The following is a 24,976-nucleotide window of genomic DNA, read 5'->3' on the forward strand; positions in this document are numbered from 1 at the left end:
GGTTTTAAGCAGGTTATATGAGTCCAAAATTGGGCATTTTGGGCTCTTTAGATGCCTATGAGTAAGGGGCACAGCTTGGTATGGTTTCCTCCAAAATCAGGGTTTCTGAAATTAGGGTTTCTGCAGAATTAGGGTTTCTGAAAATTAGGGTTTCAGCAGAATTTGGGGGCGGTAGAATGGTTAGGAGACTCCATATTCATTTAGAAGAGAGAGATAGAGTGAAAAGGTGAGCAACTGGAGGCTTAACTGTAAAAGGAAGAATCTTCAAGCTTTCCATTGGAGCTGGGAGCAAGAGGGAATGAAAATCAGCACTCTCACCAAGCAAAAAATTAGAGAGAATAACAAAAATAGGCTCTCTTGAAGGGGGGCGCCTATTTCTAGAGAGAGAGTGTAGAGAGAGGTAATTTTCAAAATGAGTAATAGCATGGTGGCAGGTCCTCATACTGCCACCCAGTCCATAACCATCCCTTTTCCACACAAATTTAGTGGGAAGGGTGCCTGGACACTCGCCTAGCCGACCGGAAGGGAATTCTAGTCTATTCTTACTTATAGTTTGTCCGCCCGAGCTTTAATGAAGTGTGGACGCCCAATCTCACTTATAACTTGGGCGGACACACTTATTAAAGTGTGGACCTGCAAAACAAAGAATACATTGCTTTAACTCATAAAAGAGTAAAGTGGTGTACTTACCACCTGTCTACAGCCCACAAACGAGGTCAGAATACAGTTTCACTCGCACGGTTCACAAGAGGGCGTCCCCTACATGTGAACTACACAAACAAATCTTGCATGCAATCAAATAGTTCATGCAAAGACAGGATTTTTAACTTGCAAACATGTTATGCAAGGATGCATTGAACAGTCTCCCTATTCATTTAGCTTGTAGTCCGTGGTACCACACTCTGGATTTGGGCGCAGATACACAATCCCAACCCATATATCCAGCCTACTGGCTCTCGGTGTAGACATAAGTCCCCAACCATAAGATGCCAGTCCATCCTACAGAACTCGTCCATAGGCCTGAAGCGCAGAGAATGCCCAAATAGTGACATCCTCCCCTGCTTCTAAACAGTTGACCGCAACTGAAATGCTTCCAAATATGCTTGGAGGAGCTGCGGATACTCCTGGAAGTATGTTTCATCCATCCATTTTGCATCCATAGGAGAATAGTTCTTGAATTTCACAAGGTAGCGCCTCTGGAGTTTGCCACCTGCAAACTTTCGCTCCTTATGAAACACAATTTGCTCTGGCTGCAATACCTCTTCCAGCTCTTCCACCTCTGGTGGATCTTCCATAACCGGTTCCAAAGGTTCCGGTCCCACATATTTGCGCAAGAGGCTCACATGGAATGCATTATGAATCTTCCAATGATCCGGTAAAGCAAGTCGAAAAGCCACATCATTGATCTTCTTGATCACCTTGAAGGGTCCATAATACCTGGTAGAGAGTTTTGGGCATGCTCTCTCCTTGCCAGACCTCTTCCTGAGTCTAGCTTTCTCAAATTTTAGCAATACCAAGTCATTCTCTTTAATGTCCAATTGCCTTCTATGCTTGTCGGCAGCTTTCTTATGCTTTGCTTGAGAGCGTGCAATGGCTGTCCGAACTTGTGAAAAGGCAATATCAAGGTCCCTGACAAAGTCATCAGCAGCAAATATCTCATCTTTTGTGCGTAAGATAGGTGGCAATACCACTTTGCCATAAATGATCTCAAATGGGGCCTTGCCTGTAGAAGCATGTACCGTATTATTGTATGCAAATTCTACAAGCGGTAGATACTTTTCCCAAGAAGATTTCTGATCTGTCACATAGCATTTAAGCAAATCCAACACAGCTGAATTTGCAGCTTCACTTTGTCCATCCGTTTGAGGATGATAAGCTGAAGAAAAATTCAGCTTTGTGCCCATGTTATCAAAAAGAGCTCTCCAAAAGAGGCTTGTTGTTCGGGGATCCCTGTCTCCCACAATTGATTTGGGCATACCATGGTGTTTAAATACGTGTGAGACAAAAATTTTGACCATATGTTCTGGTTTTATGGTCTTTTTGACAGGTAGAAAATGTGCTTGTTTACTAAACCTGTCCACAATTGTCCATATTGCATCATTGCCATTTGGGGTGCGGGGCAAATCCATAATAAAATCCATTGCAATGCTTTCCCATGGCTGGTCCGGAATAGGCAAAGGCTGAAGCAAACCAGGAGTCTTTTGCCTATCAAATTTTACCTTTTGGCAGGTGACACATGCACGTACATAGGCTTCTATATCTTTCCTCATACCTGGCCAAAAGAAGTATCTCTCAATCATTTGAGTAGTAGGGAGTATCCCTCTATGCCCTGCATAAGGTGGTGCATGACATTCATCCAAAACTTTTTGTCTCATGTTTGAAACCACACATAAGCAGTTATCCTTCATGATATAACCATCTTTGACCACATAAGAAGCATGTGTATGACCAGTCATTAAATCAGCCCATAAATCTGAAAAATCAGCATCCAAATGGTACATTTCTCGCATAGTAGACAAGTCTTGATGAGAAGCAACCGAAATTGCAGCCACATATGGTTTTCTGGACAATGCATCTGCTACCACATTTTTCTTCCCAGGAGTATGCAAAATCTGAAAATGAAACATTGAGAGAAAATTGGCCATTCTCATTTGTTTCTCAGAGAGTTTAGTTTGCGTAAGAAAGTACCGCAAACTTTGGTGATCAGTTTTGACAACAAATTCAGCTCCCAATAAGTAATGTTTCCATACTGTGAGAGCATGAATGACGGCCAATAATTCCTTCTGATAAACATCAAGAGTAAGTTCAGCATTTTGCAATCTCCTGCTTTCAAATGCAATGGCATGTCCTTCTTGATTTAAGACGGCTCCAATGCAATTGCCACAAGCATCACATTCTACCACAAATGGCTTTTGCAAGTCTGGAATGATTAAGACTGGCCCTGTGATAATGGCATTTTTTGAGCTTATTGAAAGCATTAATCTCAACCTCTGTCCATTTAAACATAGGACGTTTCTTGGTGAGTTCATGCAATGGCGAAGCAATCATTGCAAAGTGAAAGATAAATCTCCTGTAATATGAACATAGACCAAGAAAGCTTCGGACTTCATGAATAGATTTAAGTTCTGGCCAATCTTTGATGGTTTGGATCTTTGCAGGATCCATTCGTACACCATCCTTTGATACTATGTGTCCCAAGTAGTGAATCTCTGAAAGGAAAAATTCACTCTTTTTGGCGTTGATCATAAGCTTATGCTGCCTTAGTTCTTCAAAGACCACTCTTAAGTGCTTTTTGTGATCCTCCTCATTCTTGGAGAATACAAGAATGTCATCAAAGAACACACCTGTAAAAGTTCTATGATTTCTGAAAATTCGGTCCATCATGCGATTGAAAGTAGCCGGGGCATTTGTAAGACCGAATGGCATAACCAAATACTCATAGAGACCAAAAGAAGTGCGAAATGCTGTCTTATGTACATCCTGTGGCATCACTCGCACTTGATGATAGCCGCTTTTAAGATCAATGCGACTAAAACAAGATGATCCATCCAGCTTGTCCAAGATATCATCAATCCTCGGTATGGGAAACCGATTCTTGATGGTAATCTTATTTAATGCCCTGTAATCCACACACATACGGAATGAACCGTCTTTCTTTTGTACAAGAAGAACGGGTGAACAAAATGGCGAAGAACTAGGCCGCACCAAGCCTTTCTCAAGTAGTTCACCTACTTGTTTCATAATCTCTTCTTGTTGGCAAGCACTAACACGATATGCTGGCCTATTTGGAGGTGAATTCCCTGGAACTAATTCAATGCGGTGATCTTCTGGCCGTGAAGGAGGCATTACATTAGGTAAAGAGTCAGCAAAACAATCCCCGAATTCGCTTAAAAATTTCAGCCTCTCTTTAGTAAGAGTGTCCACATGTACATTACTGTGTTCCACATTATCACGTACAAAAACCAAGTACGAAGAAACACTCTTTTTCATTGCTTTATTGATTTGTATATGAGATACAACGGGGATAGTATCACCCGACACACCTGCATCTAAATGATGCTCTCTACCTTTATACATAAAAGTGATTTTGTTGGTCTTGTAATTCTTGGTAGGCTCAAGGCGTGCATGCCAAGGTTTTCCCAGTAATACATCACATCCACTAAGAGGGGCAACGAGAAAGTTCTCGTGGTCGAGGTATCCTTGGATATGCATTCGCAGCTTTCCAATAAGGGGTGTAACCTTCACATCTTTTTCCAGAAAAGCTGAACATGCATGAATTTCGGGTCCCATGTCACCTACTTCAATCCCCAAGGCAGCAGCCATATCAGTGGAGATGAAGTTGTCAGTGGAGCAGTCATCAAACATGAATAAAGCTGGCTGGTCTTTTAGTTGTCCCCATGCTTTGCATACCATTCTATGCATGTTTGCATGTCCCGTGTTGCCCTGTACATCATATACCATGTTGACATGCACTTTAGGCTCTTCTGGCTTCTTATTCTTGTTAGGGCATTGTGGAGAGATGTGATCTTTACTACCACATCTAAAGCATTTGCCTTCACGAATGTATTGTACCCTTTGTTGAGGAGTCAAGCCATAAACACCCTTTTTCTGCCACGGTTTCTTTTCTTTTGCATTTTCAGCTCTTTGAGGGGGCTTTACATCCTTCAAATCTGAATTTTCAGCTTTGTGCATGGCTTTGAAATCTCTTCTAAAGGGCTGTCCACCCTTTTGCACATTAAAACCAGCTTTCTCCTTACCCTTGCCCAAGCTTTGGTCAATTCTAGATTGCACCCATTTGACATTAAGCTCTTCGGAAGCCAAGACCGAGTTTATGAGTTGACGAAGAGTTTGGTTTGGATAGATTTGTAGTCCTCTTTGGAAGATGGGTTGCAATCCTGACTCAAATTTTCTCTTCTTTTCTTCTTCAGTAACGGTCATGAAGGGTAACACTTCCATTAATACCTCCCAAAATTTGGAGACGTAAGAGGTAATGGATTGCCCTTCTTTTTGCTCCAACCTGTCCCACTTCCTGCATATATCCTGAGTAAAATTTGGAGGCAAAAATTGATCATAAAACTTTTGTTTGAATTCAGCCCATGTAGAAATGGTGTTGCCGGAAAGCTTCTCGGCCAACCACCAATGAGCAGCAGTGCCTTTCATGTACATGCCCACATGTCTGAGTTTTGATGATTCTGAAAATTCTCCCTCATGAAAAGCAATTTCAAATTGGGAGATAAAAGATAGAGCTTTGGTAGAATCATATTCTCCATGAAAATACTCAAACTTAACTGTTTTGTCACCTGCAGTAAACTCTTTAGTCTTCTTCTTCTTATGTTGATGCGTTTCCTCTTCATCTCTCTCGATTGGTTGCTTATTTGCTTCATTAGTAGGAACATATCGCTCAATTCCATCATGAAGAGGGGCTGATTTATGAGTCGGTTCCTTGAGAAGACTTTCATGAGCTTTAATAGATGACCTGTGGGGAGGAGAAACATGTGCGGTAGAGGCATGATGAGAGGTAGCAGACGCCTCTTCTCTTTCCTGTCGCACAATAGATTTAAGCTTTGATGTTTCAGCTGCATGTTGATTCATAAGAGGAGGCTTTTTAAACCTAAGCCCTCCTTCCTTTCGAGTAACTACATCACCTTGTCCCATGAGGTAAGAGACAGCCATATCTCTTGGTTGAACCCCCAATTCCATGGCAACATTTTCCAATGCATCATTCACAAAAAGAGAATGCTTTGACACACGAGATACATGCCTTGACTGTGAGTCTTCATGCATATCCTTGAGTTGTTTTTGCATCATACATAATTGCCTTTTGAGGTCTGCAATTTCAGCCTGCATAGCATCATGTGCATCACTCTGTATAGCCTTCTCCTTACCTCGGGATGGCTGTCCCATATATACATGAGTTGCATTTCCTTCCCTTCTAACATAAGATGGCTGTCCGGCATGTGCAATACCATCATGTGACCCAAGAAAAACATTTTCAGCAGTGTATTGTTCATGCATTTGAGTATCATCATGCACATTGTCTCCTCTTGGCTTCACATATGTACTCTTCCTTGGATTTACATCCCGTGAAGTACCTGTTTGGCTCGCCATAATGCTTAAGAATGCTAACAGCTAGTGTAAGCTAGATTAGGACCGTCTTCCACACAGAAAGGAGGAAGATCCTAGGCTCTGATACCAATGAGATTCCCCCGGTCGGGGTTGAGCACAATCTTGGCAAACACTTAAGCTATTAACATAATTAAACAATTTTAAATGGCGCAACACAATAGAGTAAGAAGCTGAATTTTATTTTTTTTGCACACTGCACTAGGGCCGGAAAGGGCCGACCCCCCTTGTAATAGATTTTATTATCAAGGAAAACTGTTACAAGCCTCACGGGCATTCACATGCCAAACTGTTCAAGTGCATCCATGATCATGAAAACAGCATTGCAAACAAATTTGTCGTAGACGATGGAATCCATAGCTTCACTTGAGAGTAGCTTCGTTCCTTGATTCCTTGAAGCTTGTCAAACGCAGCTATGCTCCACTGGCATCCATACACATACACATGTGTGTGCCAGGACCGAGACATAGGAGACCATATTGACAAAGCATTCGAATCTCAAATTGAAAATTGCTTGCAAAATGCTCTTACCAAGTATTGGACGATCAATGTCGAGCTCCACCTCCGTGCGGACGAACTACAGCTTGAATGTGACCGTTTTCCACTTCCGGCTGAAATTAGGGTTTCTGATTTTTAGGGTTTTAAGCAGGTTATATGAGTCCAAAATTGGGCATTTTGGGCTCTTTAGATGCCTATGAGTAAGGGGCACAGCTTGGTATGGTTTCCTCCAAAATCAGGGTTTCTGAAATTAGGGTTTCTGCAGAATTAGGGTTTCTGAAAATTAGGGTTTCAGCAGAATTTGGGGGCGGTAGAATGGTTAGGAGACTCCATATTCATTTAGAAGAGAGAGATAGAGTGAAAAGGTGAGCAACTGGAGGCTTAACTGTAAAAGGAAGAATCTTCAAGCTTTCCATTGGAGCTGGGAGCAAGAGGGAATGAAAATCAGCACTCTCACCAAGCAAAAAATTAGAGAGAATAACAAAAATAGGCTCTCTTGAAGGGGGGCGCCTATTTCTAGAGAGAGAGTGTAGAGAGAGGTAATTTTCAAAATGAGTAATAGCATGGTGGCAGGTCCTCATACTGCCACCCAGTCCATAACCATCCCTTTTCCACACAAATTTAGTGGGAAGGGTGCCTGGACACTCGCCTAGCCGACCGGAAGGGAATTCTAGTCTATTCTTACTTATAGTTTGTCCGCCCGAGCTTTAATGAAGTGTGGACGCCCAATCTCACTTATAACTTGGGCGGACACACTTATTAAAGTGTGGACCTGCAAAACAAAGAATACATTGCTTTAACTCATAAAAGAGTAAAGTGGTGTACTTACCACCTGTCTACAGCCCACAAACGAGGTCAGAATACAGTTTCACTCGCACGGTTCACAAGAGGGCGTCCCCTACATGTGAACTACACAAACAAATCTTGCATGCAATCAAATAGTTCATGCAAAGACAGGATTTTTAACTTGCAAACATGTTATGCAAGGATGCATTGAACAGTCTCCCTATTCATTTAGCTTGTAGTCCGTGGTACCACACTCTGGATTTGGGCGCAGATACACAATCCCAACCCATATATCCAGCCTACTGGCTCTCGGTGTAGACATAAGTCCCCAACCATAAGATGCCAGTCCATCCTACAGAACTCGTCCATAGGCCTGAAGCGCAGAGAATGCCCAAATAGTGACAGTAGAAGCTAAACCGCTTGCTCGGTAGGGACAGTCTTTGATCAGATGATCAATTCCACACTTAGTGCAAGTGAGCACTGGCATGTCATTGGGTGTGGTCACTACTTGTTGTGGTTGGTGTGTATGAGTCATATTCTTATTTGGGCATTCGGCTACTCGATGTGACACACCACAGACATAGCATTGTAAAGGTCCTCTTCTCAGATTTGAGTTGATTTCCTTACCCTTCCATTGAACCGTGGTTTGAAACACAGGTATTGGCTTATTATTCTGTAGGACATAATACTTTGGCGTGCCATCACCCATATCCTCATAGTATTCCCTATTAAATTCTAGTTCCCGTACTAGTTCAATATCTTCCGATGGCTCTTCAATCACTACTTGATTGATCTTGGTCTGTGGTGGTTGTGGCGGTAGAATTGGTGGTGGCAAGGGCAAAGCGTCTTGCACTCGGAACATCCCCTTAGGTAAGTAAGAAAGGTTGGGTTGTACAGCAGTGGCAGTGGTTTGCATAGGTGGTGCCGGCAAAGCCAGTGGGGCTCTATTTGTTTGCAGTTGTGCTATATTTTGAAACCTTGAAAATCTACACGATGATGTGTCATGATTGCCCAATTTTACACAATGTGCACAATACAATAATTGTCTTGCCCTTAACTGCGGACATTCAGTGGTGGTATGGTTTAATCCGCACATGGAGCACCACACCAGTTCCCTTCGGGGGTAAAGGGGACTACAAGTTGGCTATGTTACTCTCTTCTTCTCTGGTTGTAACCCCTTCCTCTATTCTGGGTTCCTCATTGTTGGGTTCCAGGTTCGGAATATCCCCATCGCCTCTACCTGTAGTAATTTCAGATTCCTTTCCTCCTGTTGGAGATGGTTAACATTATCTGTCTCCTTTCTCTCAGCTCTTGTCCTGCGAGTATCAAGCTCCTGTTTTCTTAAGCTCAATTCTCAAAGTTGTCGTTCTATCTCACTTTGTTGGAAGTCCAATTCTAGTTCCTCAGTGGTGGGAAAGAATATTTGACTTGTCCTAACTGCACTTTCCATATCTCGCCTAATTCGAGGGGTGCCAATATTTGACAGCCTAGAATTCAACGTCTGGAATGGCACTTCTTGTCTTGGACCGAGTCCAGCGCTAGTTGACGGATCCATGCCCGCCGCAGATTGCGCCTCTTCATCATGACTGCTTTGGAGACCAAAAAATCCCCGGGCTATATCAATGATCCCACTGGACTTAGTTGGAGAGTGTGGTTTGTCACCTTCCCCAAACCCAGTGTATCTCAGTCCTTCTTCCATGGATTCCTCACTACTGGTTTCTGCGGTGGTCGGGTTTCTCAAGACACTTAAGTGTGTGCTTGCAGACTGTCCCGATCCCACACTTCTTTGATAGGAAGTTCCTGGATGATTTGATGCACTATCGTCAGGCGTGAGATCGTCTACGATGAGTTTCCCAGATCTTAAGTGCATGTATGTATGATTTGATAAGATAGTATCCGACCCAATTGGTTCAATTCCTTGTTCTATCTTTCTGTTTAGAAGGCGTGAATTAACAGAGAATAATTCACACCGTGAAATAGCAGGACTTAGCTCACGTCGTGAAACTGTAGAACAAATGGTTCACGTCGTGAAACAAAAAGTGTTTCACGTCGTGAACTACTTCGAAAGTGTTTCACGTCGTGAACTACTTCGAAAATGGTTCACGTCGTGAAAGTCCACTACACTTTCACGTGATTCAATCTTTCTCTTTAAGATTAATTCCTTCTTTATCCGAACCTCACAGCCTTAGTTTTGTCAATTCGTTGGTTTTGGTCTTCTCATGAAACAGCAGGATTAAGTTAACGTCATGAAACAAAAAGTGTTTCACGCCGTGAAGTACTTCGAAAATGGTTCACGTCGTGAAAGCCTACTGCACTTTCATGTGATCCAATTTTTGGCGGATTGAATCGTGTCAAAGGTGTTAGGATAAGGGTTTCTATTTTTGGAATGTAATTCCGTGATTTTCGGCTAAAATTCCGGCGCTGATTTTGTGAGCGACTCGCGGCGTGAAATTACAGAAAAATGGTTCACTTCCTGCACTTTCACGTGTAGTTTTTCACGTCGGTAATTTGTAGTCTTGGGTGCATAATACTTATCCAATTGATGAAAATTAGATTGTGCCAATTCTAGGGGATGGAATGTAAGTTCCTGGCTCAATCAATGGTCCCTTATGTTTTTTATTTTGTTGAATTTTTGAAAAGAGAAGAAAACAACACACAATTTTTTTAATTAATTTTTTTGTAGTGCTAACATCAACTTATCAAGAATAACCAATGAATCCTTTCCTAAACTACTTTCCACAATACTCACAGCATCAAAACTATAATTTTTTTTTTCAACCACACACACCTTATCCTTCCATTTTCCACACAATGCATTACTAAAATGCAAAGGCAACACTGAATACTATGCAATGGGAGCTGAAACTCTAAGAGTATGGAAGAAACAAAGGTGTTTCCCCGGTAGCGACGCCAAAAATGTTACGTTGAACCACACCTCCAAGAGGGAACTCTACACATTCACCTAATGGATGAGCAATGAAACACAACCGTCGTGGGGTACTTACCAATGCTTCGAGCTCGTGTCTCTTGAAGCCTCCAAGCTCGCATATGTGCTCCAAACTCTAAGCTCCACCTCCTCACTGTCATCGTGGAGTTGCTCACACCATCACATAGGCCAATCACACTCTCTCTCACTCTCTCATACAAGCATAAACACACAAGCATGAGAGAGGCACAATGCTAGAATGATCTCACTCCTCACTCTCTCACAAGTATAAAAGAAGAGCTCTCAATAGCACAAAGGGGATTGTGTCCTTTCATTATGAGAAAATACCTTTTATACAATTGGTCCTTATTCACACTTGGGTGCCCAAAACTTACTAATTAGGCCTTGGGTGGCCGATGTCTCATAATGTACAACCTTTATAGTGCCTTTACATAACACTTATTAATGTCCTCAATTGAGAATCATAGTGTTAATCCAAATGGGATTAACAGCATCACACTCAAACTTAGAATAACTTATGCAAACAAGCACGGGTCCAGTGACAATAGCACCTGAGTGTACTTAATCTGGCCATTAGTCTAATTGTTGCATCTTCCTTTGATTAAGAATTGTCAAGAACTTAATGTAAACTCACGCTTATAAGACATGGTATCATTGAAAGTGGATTTGTTGTTGTTGATGCATGTTTTAATGCTCCTAATGCTCTTCTTTGTTTGGCTGTATCAGTCTGCGGATGGGCAGCCCCTTATCTTGCATCCACTCAACATGAAGTGCCTTCTTCAGCATTATGGAAGCTATGAAAAGTTACCTTCTAGGTATTGTAAATACCATAGGTATTTCTTGATTGCTTTTCCATATGAACTAAGTGCATCATGTCAGCTGCAGATGGATCATATTATCTTTTGATAAAATCAGAATTAGATGTCAGGATTGAACGATTGATTTCTATATAAAGCCTTCATCTAACTATAATGTTAGCTTGGCTTGAGAGCTGGGTATTTATGAAATAAATTTGGTTTGGATGGTGTGACTAATTAAGGACGAACATAATCTTGAACAAAGTCCCCTCAATCATAAAGCTGTTGGGTTAAAACACAGGTTTGCATTATGAATGGCTCTCGGTTTCCTTTAAAAAGGTTCTTAGGCCGCTCACACTTCCAACCACACCATTGCCTCTTGCACCCTCCCCACCACTGCACTCGGCAGCAGTCCACTCCAACATATCCAATAGTATATTTTCACCCCTTCCACTTTGTTCTTTGTTGGTACAGGGCATGTGAGACTCTCCTTAATTTTTCGATAAATCATTGGGAATAATTTTTAGTATCTTGATATCTTCCTTGTGGCTTTTCAAATGCAGCACATGGTTGCACAATCATTGATATGGAACTTCTTGTAGGGTCATACTGAGGGTCCTTGAAATCTTTTAGGTTGCAGGTAAGGATTCTTGAAATGGAAGGTCAGATACAAACGGAAGCTACAAGAAAGCGATATCGTTACCTTAGTCATCTACCATTGACAACAAATTTTTGGGTAAGATTGTTCACTAGTAAGACTGTTTACAGAGGTTCTGGTAGACATGGAGTACTGATGATTGAAGAGGTTGCAAGATAGGCTTTGTACTTGTTTTGTTGCTTAACTTCGAAAAATAAATCTTGGGAACATAATTGTTCTTCAGTAATTTTGTTCCTTGCATTGACAGTAGTGTTTTTTATTAGCCAGCCTGAATTTTTAAAGCGTTGCATTGCGTTTTGATAATATTTGGCCCCTGTGGATATTAATGGAAATGGACATTAATGGAAATCTATCTATCTCAACCGTCCAATCAATCTGGTGCATTGAATTGTGTGGAAAGACATGACAGTATAATTTATGTCCTTGATCTTTAGCTTTCTCAATGATGGCATGAAGTGTAAAAATGTGGTCTTATGTGAAGTGATCTCTCGGAAAGCCTGCCTGGCCCATGGCACAGATTGCTCTCTCTTTTCCCAATCACTAAGATGTGCCTCTACTACCGATCCAAATATCCTACCATAATTGTTTGATAGTTTTTTGGGTTTATGAGGCCTCTTGCCTTGGAAATGGGTATAATGGCGCAGGCAATGAGCGCTATGTTTATGATGTAGGGTTGACTTTTGCAGAGCTGAGGGTATCCCACGAGATGCTCGCATATGCAGAGTATGCTCGATTGGAGAGGTGGAGGATGAGAAGCACTATTTGTTCGGATGCCCACCCTATTGAGATCTGAGGGAGATTTATTTTGTCTTCGGGGAGGGATTCGGCTCTTCGTACGGGTCACGCAATATGAGGACTAGAGATGTCTATTTACTGGAGCTTCGCTGTCACAGAGAGGTCATGTTGAGGCAGAACTCCGGGAGACAAAGTCAGTAAGGTGTCTCCAAGACCTACATGACAGATTTCTTTGGTTCACATCAACAAACTATGGTGGCTTGACAAGAACGGCAGCAGGACCAGCCAGGTCCGTGATGGCCTACATGGACACTTTACCCTTTGGCACCATACACACGAGGTGTCACTAGTGAGTGTGCACGATCCCTTTTGAGATCTAGACGCCCCAGACCTAAGAGGCCTCATCCCTTGCAGATCCAAGATATACTTCAATGAAATGGCGAGCTCCCTTCACATGGGGGAGATGTAATGACTGCTTCGCATTCTGTTCTGGAGGAGGATGGTATCAGTGTATGATCGCACATTGTCACAATGTAGCATCACATGGATACTTTAGCTAGAAAAAAACTCTACGAAACTAGCTACATATCTTTTCCCTGGTAATATCCATCATGGATACATTGTACTACCTTTTTGGTCTCATAGACCCTCTGGGTCTTTTGAAGACGTAGTGCTCAAAAATCGTGTTGCATTTTCATTTTCCTACCTACAGCATCCTAGAGACACAGGACTCCGGGAGAGGTCATGTTGAGGCAGCACTCCGGGAGACAAAGTCAGCAAGGTGTCTCCAAGACCTATATGACAGATTTCTTTGGTTCACATCAACAAACTATGACAGACACGTCTTGCAGTAGCACGACGTAGAGAGAGGGAGAGGGCTATAGCACATATGGGACTCTTGGCTTGACAAGAACGGCAGCAGGACCAGCCAGGTCTGTGATGGCCTACACGGACACTTTACCCTTTGGCCCCACACACACGAGGTGTCACTAGTGAGTGTGCACGATCCCTTTTGAGATCTAGACGCCCCAGACCTAAGAGGCCTCATCCCTTCACCCTGCAGTTGCAGATCCAAGATATCCTTCAATGAAATGGCGAGCTCCCTTCACATGGGGGGGATGTTATGACTGCTTCGCATTCTGTTCTGGAGGAGGATGGTATCAGTGTATGGTTGCACATTGTCATAATGTAGTATCACATGGATACTTTAGCTTATGTAGCTAGTTTCGTAGAGTTTTTTTTTTCTTTTCCCTTGGTAATATCCATCATGGATACATTGTACTACCTTTTTGATTTCATAGACCCTCTGGGTCTTTTGAAGACGTAGTGCTCAAAAATCGTGTCGCATTTTCATTTTCCTACCGATAGCATCCTAGAGACACAGGATATGTAACATGTGAACCACATCCAAAGCCCAATGGAGTTCAGAGAGAGCCAAGAGCGGGATGATGAACTTCTAGCAAGGTATGTACGTAGCATAGTTGTTAGAAACTTCATAAATACGTTAAGGGGATGTGTTTCAAAGGAGTTTGGAAAGTTTCAATCCCCTAAGGGGAGGCCCTACACATTTCAATTAGAAACTTCGGGGTTTTGCACAGAGAGAGAGAGAGAGAGAGAGAGAGAGAGAGAGAGAGAGAGTTGTATTAATGTCTACTAGAGGCCGAACTCGACCTATGAGACGAATCAATGTACAACTGTCAATGTCTTCTGGATGTCCAGAAAAAAAAAGGACAAAATGAACATGAAATAAAGTATGAAAGTACTCAGCTAGTGGGGGGGTGTGATGGATGGAGCACTACTGCTAGAGGCTCAGTATGCAACCTATATCCGTAGGGTATACAAGAATGCAATGCATATCTGTCTAGCTCCAACCAATACCATAATGGGGGTGTAATATGTGATACATAGGCGATGGCGAGGCAAAAATACCTCGGAGCATGATCTCCGGGTGTGAGTGTAAGTGAGCTAGCCGCTCCTGGATATGGTGCTGATGTCGAGTCCGTATCTCTGTGATCTCCCTCTGATGTAGTCTGGGAGTCTGGTAGCCTGGTGCTCTCGGTCTCCGTCTGGCTCGGAGGTCCGTAGCGCGTTGAAGTGTAACCCCCTCCTGAATCAGGGTAGGCACTGGGATAGATCTCTGGAAGAAATCAGTGAGCTGGAGCTGTCGCCTACCTCTCCCTGTGGTATGAGTCCGTATCAGTGTCTCTCTGTGGTGCCGTGTCTCTAACAAGAACTGGCCAAATCTGCGCTGGTCTGCGGAAAGAGAGAGAGAGAGAGAGAGAGAGAGAGAGAGAGAGAGTTAGTTATATTAACGTCTACGGAAAACCCCAAGGGTGTATGGGACCAAAAGTAATAGAATGGTACGATGGATATACTGAGCCATGGAAAACCGAAAGAAAAAGTAAAATGAAAACATCTGACAGTACATGTGATCAACATATGATCCTGTGGAGTGAGATATGCTGCTCTGAGAGAGAGAGAGAGAGAGAGAGAGAGAGAGAGAGTAAGTTATATTAACGTCCACGGGAGGCCGGATCCGACCTATGGGACAGATCAGGTACATCCATTTACATTCCACTCTGGGTATCGATGCCAAAGAGGCATAAAACTGAAAAAAAAAAAACTCAAAATGAACTCTTAAGACTCTTAAGAGTTTAAGTTACAATGGGTTCTATTGCATCTAGTTCGAAATTGAGGTTCAAAATAAAAATAGCTATATTTCATCCATGGAGACCATCATTGATACAATGATACCATGGGTATATTGAGCTTTGCCTTTGGGGTGTGGGGTGGGACTGCTAGTGTGGGTGTTGGGCTCTGATGTGGAGGCATGTAGAAATCTTTAATGGCCCTCTGAGAAGTATCATGTCGGGTCTGCCTCTCAGTATGCAGTTTCAGTACTACATCCGTATGACGTTTGAGCTCCAACAAGTACATGCCCAAACATCTCTGATCATTATACCGCATCAGTTGTGCGAGTGGAGTAAGCCGCTCTCGAAAGAGGCAATGGAATCTCTCTCGTATCTCATAGTAGGCCGAGTAGCTAAGCATGTAGTGCACCTCATCTTCCACCTGTCGTGTGATGCATACACTGCATATCCGATCCTCTTGTGAGGTATGATCAGCTCTGCCAGTCTCGACTTTGAGGCGGTGAGAGGATACCCTGAGCTGGCCAATCATGATACGCATGGCATGTGACATGTATTTGTATGTATCTCGGGATCTCCATTAATCCATCCCCTGAAACTCTCAAGAAGGGGTCTCTGTAAAACTGGGATTTTGTGTCAAGGTCCCGGGAATGAGACACCCATATCTGATGTTTGTGAAGCCCTAGTAGATCCAACCGGATAATCAGGTTGATCTCCTACCGTGAGAGGTCCAAGAATGGACAGTCCAGTAGACTATACTGAAAAGGGGGGAGGTGATCTATCTAGAGGCCCTGTGCATTAAATCACTCAACTATCTTGGAGTACCATGGTGATGGTGCTGATGAGGAGGAGGGTAGTCCAACCAGCCTGACTGGCTCCTGCTCCTTTGCCTGATGTAAGTGCATAGAAAACTCTAGTGCCAACGTCGGGAGGTGATCCCTGTCAACTTGCTGCTAGCTGAGAACTCTTCTCTTCTCTCTTCTTCCCTTGCAAAATCATGGTAGCTAGTAATGGGGAATGACCAGCTGTGATACTAGGACTGCTGCTTGTTAATCGTGCTTGTTGCTATAGATGGCTGTTTGAATCATAAACATGTTAATGCTAATGCTATAACTACTAATATGTGGCAAGACATCCTTAGGTATACATGCAATAGATCCTATGGACTTGTGCATGCATCAAGATTCACACAAACTAGGCTACACTGGTCACAATCAAGCAAGACAAAACTTGATCAGAGAAATATCCTCGTTGCATTGTTGCCATGGCATTCCAAAAAACAGGTTTCAAAAGTGTTGCGTAAGTTTCAAACCTTTTTGAAAGAGTTTTATACAGGTGGCGGAGTAAAAATGTCACCTTTTCTTACCTAACAATAGGTTGGAGATGCTAAATTGAGCTGTAAATGTGCAAAACATTTATTCATCATATTCATAGTTGCAAGATCTTGAGCTTATCTTTTCTGAGCACCCCCCCCCTCAAGCTCAAGATCTTCAAAATAGGTAGCTTGTATTGCTATTCTTCAAGGTAGCTCCATTTCAAGTCTTTCAAGTCTTCAATGTTGATGGTGAACTCCATTGTTGATAATTCTATGTCGTCAACCAGAATCTAGCTTCAACAATAGTGTTGGCGAACTCCTAGTGCGAGCTTTCTGTTTTGGTGTTTAAATAGCGATCTCGATTTTTTTTTTTTGGGGGGGTTGTTTTCTTCTCCTCCTCCTCCCTTTTCTTCTTTCTTTCTTTTGCTATGCTTGGCGTGGGAACAGTACCTTAGCAAACCTTTAATACAAGGTTTTTTGATTAACCTTAATACAAGGTTTGTTTTATTTAACTTTTTAATTTTCTGTCCTGTAACGCAGCTATTTTCTGCCGTACACTGCTTGTCTTTACAGTATGCTGCTTTGTGTGGGAGGTGCCTATGCACCTCTTGATGATGCAGTTTCTTCAGACCTTTGACGACTTCTTACTGCCCGTCGACCTTCGGCTGCTGTGAGCTCTCCTTGCTAGGTTTATGTGGGTTGGGTGCGCTGCAAGTTGGTTTGCAGTCCTTTTATCCCACATACGTCGCGTTGCACCTTCGTGCAAGAGTATAAGTGTTACACAAGGACCTCTTCTGCCTTCGTAAGCTAGGGACAGAGAGGGCTCTTTCATCGTCGGCGTTTGTTGCCTGCTTTGTTTGTGCTAGCGCAGGCCTGCTGTGTGCATGCCTCGTCGCTCCGTGCTGGCTGGTTCCGTGACTCATCTGAGTCAGGCCTGCTGTGCTGGGCAGGTTTGCTCGTTCCCTAAGTGGCTTTTTCTCTAGCCTCCCTGGCCGTTTGAGTGCTGGGTCCTGCAAAACTATTTTTGCTGGAAACCTTCATATCGACGTCAAACCTTGATGCAAAAACTTGTCAAACCATGTTATAAAAACTAGACATGGGGAAGCTTCAAACAATTCGATTATGAGAGCCAATAGCCCTTGATATACAACGTTATGAAAAGCAAGAACTCTAAAAACACCCGAAAGCACTTTGCTAAAAAATACTCTAGTGGGAAAAAGCTTACAGCCTAAAAAACCCACTTTCACACACACTAAATTAAGATTGTTCATACACGTGCCCGTGGAACACGCTAGAGTGCTCCCATTTCGATGCTGTTTGATCCGTTGGGCTCATCTTGTCCTCACCAACATCTTGAGTTTGTCTTTTCTCAACATGCTTATCACTCCTTAAAAGAGCATCAGTGAGATCGGAAGACACACTTGGGTGATTTTTGCCTTATTTGAACCTGGAAAAGAATCACCAAAGAAGCATAAATGCATTTGGAGCCTTGAATCAAGGTATATTAAGAAGGCTACATATTTTGTGTAGTATTAAACCACTTGGGATCACATGTTGGGATAGTCCTTTTCAGCAGTTTTCATGAAGATCTGATCAGCCAAAAGAAATGTGGTGGATCTCATCACATGTTCTTATGAGACCCAATCTGATATCTACTATTTTAAGTGCAGAGTAAAATTGCTGCATGTGCTATTGACATTGTTGAGAGACTTCTTTTATATAGCCTGCTCTCTAGCTGGCTGGGAATCGTAGTTTGTCCTGTGAACTTCCTGTGCACTCCTATTTTTCCTCATGAATGCTGTTTATCCTGTACATGTGCATTGTTGTTAATGCTCTTACCTCCTTATGTCACTAAATATTGTCAAGAAGAGAAAGAAAGAAAGATGTATTAACATCTACAAAGGACCCAAAGGGCCTATGAGACCGTGAATAGTACAATGATACCATGGGTATACAGTTGGAAAAACTAAAGGGAAAGCATGAGGCTGCTGCCTCGAATTCATCTTTGATAGATGTAGGTCTTACAAATTGCTTTCTTTGATGCTAATAGCCAATTGCAATCTTTTTTGTTCTCTTTTCCAACTAGCCTTAGGCCCAAGATCCTCCCATAGTAGGCACTCTTTTTTCCGCCCGTAGGCAATGCCGCCAATGAAGCCTCTTGTGGGGTTTTGAACCCAAGAACTCCTGGTCCTAGACAAACACCTTGAACACTTCACTGTAAGGAACTAGATATAGCTTGTTAATTGTTATGTTGCCAGTATAGATCGTGTTATTTTCATAGGAAGTTTGATTATGGGCTGTCAGCCTATTTTTCCAACCTGAAGTTGAAGCTTGTGGTTTAATTTTACTACCAGCTATTCCACCCTTTCTATGAACTGATGGCAAAGTTGAATTTGTTGACTTTTTGGCCTTATTTCTTTTGAGCTAAAAGATGAAGATACTTAGTGCTAGAGCTCCCACATTAACGCCAGGTTTGTGTTTAAAACTGCAAGATGTCTGTTTGTTTGTTTCTGATCACCAACAGCTTCTTACTTATGCTGGCTTACAGCTCTGTGAGGTGGACCTCCGAGGAATTTTACCAAGCTCAGCATTTTCTTTATTCATTGATGAGCTACGATACCGTGAAAGTCGTCGGCGTAGACGCCTGAAGCAGGTGACTGTCATTCTGCTGTTGCTTCCTGCACAGATGTGGTGTTGCTAGTTCCTAAAAATACAATTAATCTGAGCTTCACATCCAAGCATCTATTTAGGTCTCTGAGTGTTTAGTGTAGTATCAAGCTAAAACAGAAGAGGCTTTCAAGCATCTATTTAGGTCTCTGAGTGTCTAGTGTAGTATTAAAAGAGGCATTTCAGGTGGTAGCTATCAAAGTGCTCTTACAATCCTGCACTGTTCATTGATATGCATGCTGGAAACTTAGGCACTCCCTTACAGGAATTTGTGACCATGTGAAGTTGCTTTTCTTATTGACAGGAACATGCTGAACGCTCAAGAGGAGAAAGGATATCTGCAGCTCAAAACAGGTATTCTCCTCCGGCTGAGATCATGCCTTCTGTGGATGATAGTCTTGAAGAGGAGCTACTATCAGGTTTAGCATCTGAAGGTATGTTCCCAACTTCGCGTGTTTGCTTTTTTTATATAAAGCTTTACTCATTTTTGGATTTGGCCTAACATGCTGTGTGAAGCGATATGTTTTTGGGATAATAGGGCAAGCCAGATTCTCTTGTGGCAATGCTAGTAAACTAGCGGTTTTCCTTTTGGGGATTGTGGGGATAAGGGGAGAGGTTCTTTCAAACACGTGTTTGTCAGAATAGCACTAACAAAAGATAACGCAAGTGGGGATGTGCGTGCACCCTCCGCAGTTTTGTAACCCACTTGGAGTTGATGTATGTAAAGATGTTTAGCACCTAATTAGGCAAGTAGTCTATGTACTCTATGCTATGCATGATGAAGTTGATGATTTAAAGCTTTGAGAGTAAGGCTCTCATGGAGCTAAGGTTACACTGGTTTTTGTTGACTTTGCGAAATAACCTGAACTTCCACTTATATATCTTCTTGCCTTCCTAGTGGCATGTGCATTTCTTTTGAAGTCCCCTCCCCCTCCCCTGCCGCCCCCCTCCCCCACCCCCCCCCCCACACACACACACACACACACACACACACACACGGGAAAGAGACCCTTCTATTAGTTACCAAGAAAAACAGCCATAATGGCTAAGTACCAACTCGGCTACACATGGGGAGAGTGAGAGTCAAGAAACGCTAAAAAGGGGGGAGGATGCTCTTCTCCTCTAGGAGGAGAAGGCTATCTCATACAATGGGGGGAGGGGGAAACAACCACACAGGTGGTCTATAGTGCCCATTGCCAAGTGGGGTCACCCACCTGTTAGTGAGAAAGGGACCGTGACGCTAGATCCTTAGGAAGGCATCCCGATGCCAGATCCTTAGGAAGGCATCTCGATGCTTCTGCATCGGTCTGAGCCACCTGGAAGTTTCCCCATTGTCCATGGAGGGTATGAATGATATGGAGCCAAATGCCCCGGATGGACTCTGCTGGCGGGGTGAGGGTGCGTTCAATGGCTTCGGTGCATCGAGCTCTCTAGATGCGCCACATAGCGATACTGCTGCAAATCTCCCATCTCTGGCTAGAACCTGGACTCCAGTGACCAGTAGATGGAGCTGGGCTTGGTACTGTAGAAAAACGAAGGTAAGACGTGAAGGGCTAGTCCCTCACCCTCCCCCTCATATGACATGACGGCCTCGGCCTCAGTGGCCCAAGCAACTATGCCCCACGTAACGGTGCGGGAGAGTGAAGATGCGGAGAATCCGTTGCCAAACCTGCTGAGCCTTTGGGCAATCCCGAAGGCAATTACATAGGGAGTGCCCACACCTCGAATAGACTAGTGGCCTACCTCCAGTGGCCGTCAAGTGCCAACTGTTAGGCTCCGATGTGCCGCTGCCATAGAAAGAGTGATCTTTTGCGGCCGAAAACTATCCATAGCCTCTTACAAAAATCTGAGAGAAACGGAGGAGGGAGGCCTTGAGATTGCCAGTGTCCTGCTATTGTTGGAGTGCCCTCAACCTCTGGCATCTGAATCCTACGGCCCAGCGGTGCGGTGTAGTGAAAGAAGGGGGTACCTGGAGTCACCTCCGTGTCATCTGGATCATGCCATGTCCAATCCCGCCCAGTCTCATTGGAGGTGCGTGAGAGGACACCCCTCCCAAATCCGCAAACGCCTCTAGCCAGCTTGGCTGGTGGAGGTTCTATGTGGCACTCATGTGCACGGAAACCAATCACCCTCACCCTCTGCAAGGTGCATCCCCTGAAATCCTCCATAGGGAGGTCTGCTCTCTCAAGTCTAATAGAGTAGCTGAGTAAGGCGGAGTTCTCATCCGCGCGATGGACTGCCAAAGGTATGTCATGCCTAGTGAACACTCCCAACCATTGCCGGGGGGTGGGGTCCCATATGTGTTTGTATAGGTGAGAACACCTCATGTATGTTCAAGTGTACCTATAAGTGTGAACACCCTCTTATCTGGATAATCTAAGTGTGTGCCATGTGTCATGTTTCCATATGTGTGATTTATGTGAGTCTAAAGATAAGGTTTGCAACCTATAAAAGCATGTACTGGGTGTACTGCAAATCATATCAAGCAATCCAATGCTCATTGAGCCGTGCAAACACTTGAGCATTCTTTTCACTTTTTTCTATCTTTTTGCACACTCCACGATGGAGCTCTACCCTCTGTAGTCTAGCAGGAGAAAACCTAGGTGCAGCCTACATTGTGATGTTTTTGAAATCATTGTTTTGTGATGTTTTTGAAATCATTGTTTTGTGATGTTTTTGAATGCTGTCTTCTGTAACGAGCTCGAACTTGCAAGATTTCTTGGTTGCACTCTGTTGTTGAGTTACTTCCCTATGGTGTTCTTTCAGGGGTTGATGGCCTGTGTGCATCATCCCAATTTCTAAGTTTGTGTTGATTAATTGAGCACCTTCTGTGTTGTCTTTGGTTTTTGGTAACAGACAGCAGCTTTGGAACATTATCTCCAATCCCGGAGCCCGTTGATCAGCGCAAGCTATTCTCACAAGTAACACGACTGGGGTATGCCTCAGCTCATGATGCACCAGATTTGACACCTTCCAAGAATGCTGAGCCATCTGCTTTTCCTAATGAAAGGGCCAGCAGCTCTGCTGGAACCTGTAAGTTGAGTAGTTTTTGTGTTTGATGTACGCATACAACATTATGATAGCATGTCTAACGGTCATTTGCCGTAGCTGCCAATGTGTGAGGAGATGAAATCTTTTTTGTTGCTCTTGGTTGTCTAGCAGCTAGCAAGCCATCAACGATGTCATTTGCTGACATTATACAATCTCAGCCATTGAAGTCGGCACCAAATGGCACAAACGGATCAGGTGGAGCCAGCCAGTCTAGCACTAAGAAGAATAAAAAAGCATCAAAAGTCCTGCTCTCGACAGCGGGGGGCAGGCGGTACTGATTTCTGGTGTAAAACATTTGTAGTCCAACTCCTTCAATATATAAATCATCCCTTGTAGCGTTAGCTGGATGACCTGGTTGATTAGTGCTTACTAGATTCTAGTATTCCTGGTTGATTAGTGCTTACTAGATTCTAGTATTCCTCTTTCCTTAAAAGTGCATTATAGATACCCTCTTACGTTTTGTGAATGCCTTCTTTAGCAAAGTGATGGCTCTCTCTGTCTGTCAAACACATCATAAGATGATGCTGCAGATGCTTAGAATAACTTCAGCCATTGCTCCAATTGGAAGGTTTTGAGTGACAATCGAGGGTGTTTTTTAATGTTTTTCTGCTCTGGTTGTAAATGAAACAGGAATATCATTTTTCTGTACAGGAATCGAACAAAATATAATTTCAGTCAGTCCTTACATTTTCTACATTAAGTAATGGACAAATATCCTGGATTTTTTCAAGCTTTGTTATAAGATTGCCACGATGTGATCTCTCAATTTCAGTCAGTCCTTACATTTTCTACATTGAATGATAGCCAAATATCCTGGATTTTTTCAAGCTCTGCTATAAGATTTACTGCTATACTACCTGTCACTTCTGCATCCATTTCGCTTGCCTGTCACTTCCGCCACCTCTGCCTCTGCCATCCTGCCTTCGTCCTCTGGTATATTCCTTTCCCAACCCAGTACTAATGGTTGAACTAACGCCCTTTGGGGTTTATTCATTTGCCAACCATAGTTGCAATGAAATGCGAGTTGCAATGAAACCCGGCGTTTCATTGCATCTGCATGAAACGAAACGTTTCATATGTTTGAAACACGTTTCTTTCATTTCACCTGGGAAGATATACGAAATCAGCGTTTTTCTTATCCAGAGCTTGTTTTTCGAAAAGACGCCTACATGCGCCTGTGAAATAGTTTGAAGGGAGTTCTTGTCTTGCACAAATCAGCCCCTACCAGCTCTCTCTGCCCGCACTTCCCAGGTTCTGTGCCCACCATCTCTCAGGTTGGTTGTGTTGATTTGTGCCTTTTTTCTTCGATTTGCAAAAAGAGAGATTTTGAAATTTGGGGCTTTTCATGCTAGGGTGCCATTCCAGCCTTGCCTTTGTCAAGATGCCCGCACTAAGGATGCCATGTAGGCCCATGTCACTCTTGTATCTAAATATGGTGGTTCAGGCACACAAAAGTGGAAATGCATCATGCTGAAAATATGGTAGCATCGTCCTCTTCTGAGAGTGACGTTGAGTCTATGAAGGAGACTACTGATGAGGATGTTGAGGATTGAGTGCCGAGACTCACTCTAGTCTTTGGGGCTATCAAGCTCCTCTAGTTTACTGTTTGTTATTCATGATTGCATCTATCAGCATGCTTTATTGTGTTTATTTTAGACTTGAGTTTACTTTTTTTGTATTAGCTCAGGATTCAAACTTTTTGTGATCACTGAGTGCCATTATTAAGTAGTTGCCATTATTGATGATGGAATCCAGATCTTGATTCTTTATGGTGCCAATTTATTTATGCCAATTGGTCAGTGACTCAGTTGGGTGCCCACTGTAATTGGGTCACCTAGATTCTTTAGTTTAGCTTGTAAACATGTTTTAATGTGTAAATGATGCATGTTTAATATTGTTTTGCAGGGAAGGCAATATATTTTTAACATATTATAAACTTGTATATAAATTTTGGGGCTTGTATCCCCCTTTTTGTATGAAACGTTTTTGAAACATCTGGGAAATGAAAGAAACGTTTATGAAACACGTTTCATGAAATGCCTCGCAGCTATGTTCCCAACCTTGGACTAATGGTTGAACCATCAACCAAGAGCCACTCCCACTCCCATCAACCAAGAGCCACTCCCTTCCAAGGGTCGGCTCGTGTCATGGAATGGAGAAAGGATGATGGAGCCATCACTTTCTATGGGAGATGCTTCTACAGCTTGGCTCATGCCATTGCTACTTATAATGGGATGGTACGGTGGCCTGCATAAGGAGGGCTTACTATTTTTTTGTACAAGCACCAGCACGTTCGATTATCTTATGGGATTGCTGGAACTAGCCTCGCTGATATCAGACTTTACCATCCCACCATGCCCACTTGGTACCGACCACAGCTACTCCTTCACCCTCATCGGGACACCACCTACCCCATCAGAGGCACTGTCCCCCTCAAACTACACCTAGATCCATTTCACCACATTCCAATGCAATCCTTTTCTCACCATCATCTTGTGTGTATTGTGTGTACCTGCTTGTGAGTGTGCTGTTATGCCAAACCCTAGCTCTGTTGTTGCAACTCCCCTCCTGGTCTAATAGTGGTGTCAGAGCAGCTTGCTCTCACGTAGGCCACCGTCGAGCTTGATGCCTTTGTCCGTTCGTGACTACTCAACTCTGGCTTCCATTGCGACTTTTCGTTGGCTCTGCTCCGTCGCCGCTTTCGGCCTACTCTGTTCCGCAGCCCGCCCTAGTGGCCCTGCCCCCCTTGTT

At 43.2% G+C, this 24,976-nt stretch overlaps 1 protein-coding gene across 5 annotated transcripts in view; it reads left to right on the plus strand.

Moving 5' to 3' along the window:
- Positions 1 to 22,955, plus strand: part of LOC147611794 (RING/U-box superfamily protein) — a 95,556-nt gene extending 72,601 nt beyond the window's left edge. The window contains exons 4-9 of one of the 5 annotated variants that reach the window (XM_086783626.1): positions 11,081 to 11,187; positions 11,785 to 11,887; positions 19,056 to 19,160; positions 19,479 to 19,608; positions 22,031 to 22,207; positions 22,334 to 22,955. In XM_086783626.1, coding sequence (XP_086639752.1) covers positions 11,081 to 11,187; positions 11,785 to 11,887; positions 19,056 to 19,160; positions 19,479 to 19,608; positions 22,031 to 22,207; positions 22,334 to 22,503 — 792 coding nt within the window. In that variant the 3' untranslated portion in view covers positions 22,504 to 22,955. Of the gene's footprint in view, positions 1 to 11,080; positions 11,188 to 11,784; positions 11,888 to 19,055; positions 19,161 to 19,478; positions 19,671 to 20,332; positions 20,463 to 22,030; positions 22,208 to 22,333 lie in introns of those variants that run through there. The other 4 variants (XM_086783627.1, XM_086783628.1, XM_086783629.1 and 1 more) reach the window with 4 other exon arrangements.
- The last annotated feature ends 2,021 nt before the right edge of the window (positions 22,956 to 24,976 follow it).

The sequence above is a fragment of the Cibotium barometz genome, chromosome 46 (genome assembly GCF_041138505.1).
Source record: "Cibotium barometz isolate CiBa-2024 chromosome 46, ASM4113850v1, whole genome shotgun sequence".
Lineage (NCBI taxonomy): Eukaryota > Viridiplantae > Streptophyta > Polypodiopsida > Cyatheales > Cibotiaceae > Cibotium > Cibotium barometz.